General features: G+C 42.3%; 1 protein-coding gene across 1 annotated transcript; it reads left to right on the forward strand.

The window, feature by feature from the left end:
* The first annotated feature begins 947 nt into the window (after positions 1-947).
* LOC130836906 (olfactory receptor 7G2-like) lies at positions 948-1,889 on the forward strand. The gene has a single exon (XM_057709558.1). It carries the CDS (start codon positions 951-953, stop codon positions 1,887-1,889), a length of 939 nt encoding a protein of 312 aa, XP_057565541.1. The 5' UTR covers positions 948-950.
* The last annotated feature ends 2,481 nt before the right edge of the window (positions 1,890-4,370 follow it).

Consider the following 4,370-nt stretch of genomic DNA (forward strand, 5'->3'; position numbering starts at 1 on the left):
CTAGCAGAGACGCACCATTGCATCTCTAGGATAGATTCCATCATTGCCCAGTGAAGTCATCCAGGTAACGTAATGTCCTTTTGTTAATGTTTGGAAACCAGGGCAGGTGTTTTACTACAAGTTTACCCAGGGGAAACTCTGAGGCGAGGACATGCATAAAATGATTAGAACCAGGGCATCCATTTGCCTCTTGCCTGTCTTCCATCTTCTTGACATGTTCCCTTGTACCTTTCCTTCAATCCTAAAACAGTTTTCATTCTGTGTCTCCTACTCTCTCTCCACAATGGCAAAGAATCTTTTCCTTCTCAGCAGGAATATGCTCATTTACAAACATGCTGATTGTTTTCAACCTTACTGGCATTTAACTTTATTTTTGTAGTGGTTTCAGGGAGGAGACTTGGGCAGTTTCAACATATCTGGGTTGTTTTTTTTTCTTTGTTTGATTTTTATTTTTGGCCATGCCACTTCAGCCTTCAGGGGATCTTAGTTCCCTGATCAGAGATCGAATCTGTGCCCCCTGCAGTGGGAGCACAGACTCTTAGCCACTGGACCACCAGGGAAGTCCCCAGTTCTGGGTTTTTAACCACAGCTTTGTATTATCTCTGTTTCCAGGCTGTGAGGTCTCTGAGAAAGGAGGTGCCCATCCGGATAGACTCATCAGCCTGACTACATGTTTCTCCTAATAAAGTTACCAAATGTTATAAATAACCAGAACAGCATAGATAGTATAATTTTTAAAATAACCATTCCTCAACCCTTTCCAGAATTAACAAATGTTGACACACTGCTTTATTAACTTCAGGTCTTTTTTCAAAATAACAAAAGAGCAGGTGTATGGGAAGCATCCCTCCATTCCATTACTTCCCCTCCCAAATTGGCATTTGCTGCTGGTGAAACTCCCGCTGCTGGACTAGGGACCACAACTTTTTTTTATCAGATTCATCAACAATATGGAACTCAGAAACCAAACAGATGTTTCAGAATTTCTTCTCATGAGACTGACAGAGGATTCAGAACTGGAGACCACCTTCTTCAAACTGTTCCTGTCCATGTACTTGGTTACTGTCCTGGGAAACCTGCTCATCATCCTGGCTGTCATCTCTGACTCTCACCTCCACACTCCCATGTACTTTTTTCTCTCCAATCTGTCCTTTACTGACATCTGTTTAAGCACAACCATGATCCCAAAGATCCTGGTGAACATCCAAGCACAGAATCCGAGCATCACGTACAGAGGCTGCATCACCCAGATCTGCTTTGTTCTGACTTTTGTTTGTTGGGGAAATTTTCTGCTTTTAGTAATGGCCTATGATCGCTATGTGGCTATTTGTCACCCACTGAGATACACAGTCATCATGAACCCCCGCCTCTGCTTCCAGCTGATTCTACTCTCCTTGTTCATTAGCATTGCAGATGCCCTGCTCCACAGTCTGATGGCATTGAGGCTGTCCTTTTGCACAGACCTCGGAATCCCCCTCTTCTTCTGTGAAGTTGTTCAGGTCATCAAACTTGCATGTTCTGATACCCTCATCAATAACATCTTGATATATTTTGCAGCTAGCGTGTTTGCTGGTATTCCCCTTTTGGGGATCGTTTTCTCTTATATTCAAATTGTTTCCTCCATTTTGAAAATGCCATCATCAGGCAGAAAGTATAAAGCTTTTTCTACCAGTGGGTCTCACCTCTCAGTTGTGTCCTTGTTCTATGGGACAGCTTTTGGGGTGTACATTAGTTCCGCAGTTATTGACTCTTCCAGGAAGACTGCAGTGGCTTCACTGATGTACACTGTGGTCACTCCCATGATGAACCCCTTCATCTACAGCCTGAGGAACAGAGACATGAAGGGCGCTTTGAGGAAACTCATTGGCAGGGTACTTTCTTTTCTGTGATTGTGTCATTGAATTTGGAATGGGTTCACTGGAATGAATCGAAGTAAAAGGAATAGTACTAATGAGCTAGAATGCCTGACTTTAATCACCAAACTCTTAAATGAATAGATAACATCATGGCTAAATGCGTTTTAACTTAAGGTTAAAACCTGACTTGCTATTTTTTTTGCCCCGTGATTTTGTTTTTTGCCCCATGATTTTTTAAATACATATTTTTTGGTTAAAGAAACAATCTTTTATTTTTATTTATTTATTTATTTATTTATTGGCTGCATTGGGTCTTCATTGCTGCACATGGGCTTTCTCTAGTTGCAGCAAACGGGCTACTCTTCATTGCAGATCATGGGTTCTAGGCACATGGGCTTCAGTATTTGCAGCACAAGGGCTCATTAGCTGTGGTTCTCGGGCTCTAGAGCGCAGGCTCAGCAGTTGTGGTACATGGGATTAGTTGTTTTATGGCATGTGGGATCTTCCTGAACCAAGGATCGAACCTGTTTTCCCTGCATTGGCAGGTGGATTCTTAACCACTGCACCACCAGAGAAGTGCCTTTAATACATGTTTATTGGAGTATAATTGCTTTACAATGTTGTGTTATTTTCTGCTGTACAACAAAGTGAATCAACTATATATATATGTATATCCCCATATCACCTCCCTTTTGAGCCTCTTTCCCACCCTCCCAATCTCACTCCTCTAGGTTGTCACAAAGCATCAACCTGATCTCCCTGCGCTATGCAGCAGCTTCCAAGTAGCTATTTTAAATTAGTAGTGTATATATGTCAGTGCTACTCTTTCACTATGCCCCAGGCCTCCCCCTCCCCCCGCCCGCCGTGTCCTCAAGTCCGTTCTCTACTTCTGTGTCTGCGCTGTGATTTTTTTTTTTTTTTCTGGCATCTTCTTTTTTTTTTTTTATTATTTTTTTGGGGGTACACCAAGTTCAATCATCTGTTTTTATACACATATCCCCGTATTCCCTCCCTTCCTTGACTCCCCCCACCTGCCTCATGCGCTGTGATTTTTGACACATGACTTCCCTTCTGTAAGATAAGTTTCTTCAGTTAGGGTCCATGGAAGCTGAATCTGAGGCAGAGGTTCTTGGTATGGTGATTTCATGGGGAATGTTCTCAGCACAGGGGAAGTGGGAAAAGATATATAGGACAGGGAAAGGATTTAAACAAGGCTGTGGTCATGGCAGAGACTAGATTCTGCCTGATTCCATGGATAACACCATGTGAATTTCACCCTAGAGTTAAGCCTACTGTGAGACATGGTGGCTGGTCATTCACTCCCCAGTCCAGCAATTCCTGAGACTGGTCACTGAAAAATTGAACATGTCTGGGTCAATATTTGCATCCACAGTACTTAGCTTCCTCATTTGTAAAATTGCTATGATTAGATTATCTTAGTAGTTTGAAATGACTGTGAGTTTTTATTTTTTATTTTTTTAAATTTATCTATTTATTTATTGGCTGTGTTGGGTCTTTGTTGCTGTGCATGGGCTTTCTCTAGTTGAGGCGAGCAAGGGCTACTCTTCATTGCAGTGCACAGGCTCCTCATTGTGGTGGCTTCTCTTGTTGTGGAGCATGGGATCTAGGCATGAGGGCTTCAGTAGTTGCGGCGCTTGGACTCAACAGTTGTGGCATATGGGCTTAGTTGCTCTGCCGCATGTGGGATCTTCCTGGAGCAGGGATCGAACCAGTGTCCCCTGCGTTGGCAGGCGGATTCTTAATCACTGAACCACGTAAGAAGTCCCAACTGTGAGGTTTTAGAGCTTGATCTGTGAGGAAGCCTATCTTTAAATAAGGGAAAGAAATACTGACACTGACATGCCCAAATGATAAAGATAGTTATCTTCCATTACAAGGATTTCAGAGGTAGAAAATGTAAGGGCAGCAGAGCAGAGATTCACTCTTTTCTCTATGAAGTGGCTTCATGCTAGGGCTGATTCCCCTTATAGACTCAATGGCTGCAACAGATGCAGACATCATATCTAGATATGATTCCCAGAGAAAAAAACCTGGCTGTCCTCCCCTGGGTCTGTTGTTGATTGAGGCTCTATTTATAATAGATATTTCTGTGGCATCATCCATAAGATATTACCTTCTGTCTTATAACTGAGAATAGGATCATATGCCATCTCCTTAACTAATTCCCAATATGGGGAAGATAATTCCATTGTTTGTATATAATACATTTTGTTTACCCATTCACCCATTGATGGACACCTCCATTGCTTCCACCTCTTGGTTATTGCAAACTGTGCTACTGTGAATAAAGGTGTGTAAATATCTCAGATTTTTTCTCAGAAAAATTTTCTTGGAATTTCTTTTTAATTTTTACTTATTTATTTATTTGTTTATTGGCTGTGTTGGGTCTTTGTTGCTGCAAGGGGGCTTTCTCCAGTTGCGGCAAGAAGGGACTGCTCTTCGTTGCGGTGAGCGGGCTTCTTATTGCAGTGGCTTCTCTTGTTGAGGGGCGTG

This window comes from Hippopotamus amphibius, chromosome 15 (genome assembly GCF_030028045.1).
Source record: "Hippopotamus amphibius kiboko isolate mHipAmp2 chromosome 15, mHipAmp2.hap2, whole genome shotgun sequence".
In the NCBI taxonomy this organism is placed as follows: domain Eukaryota; kingdom Metazoa; phylum Chordata; class Mammalia; order Artiodactyla; family Hippopotamidae; genus Hippopotamus; species Hippopotamus amphibius.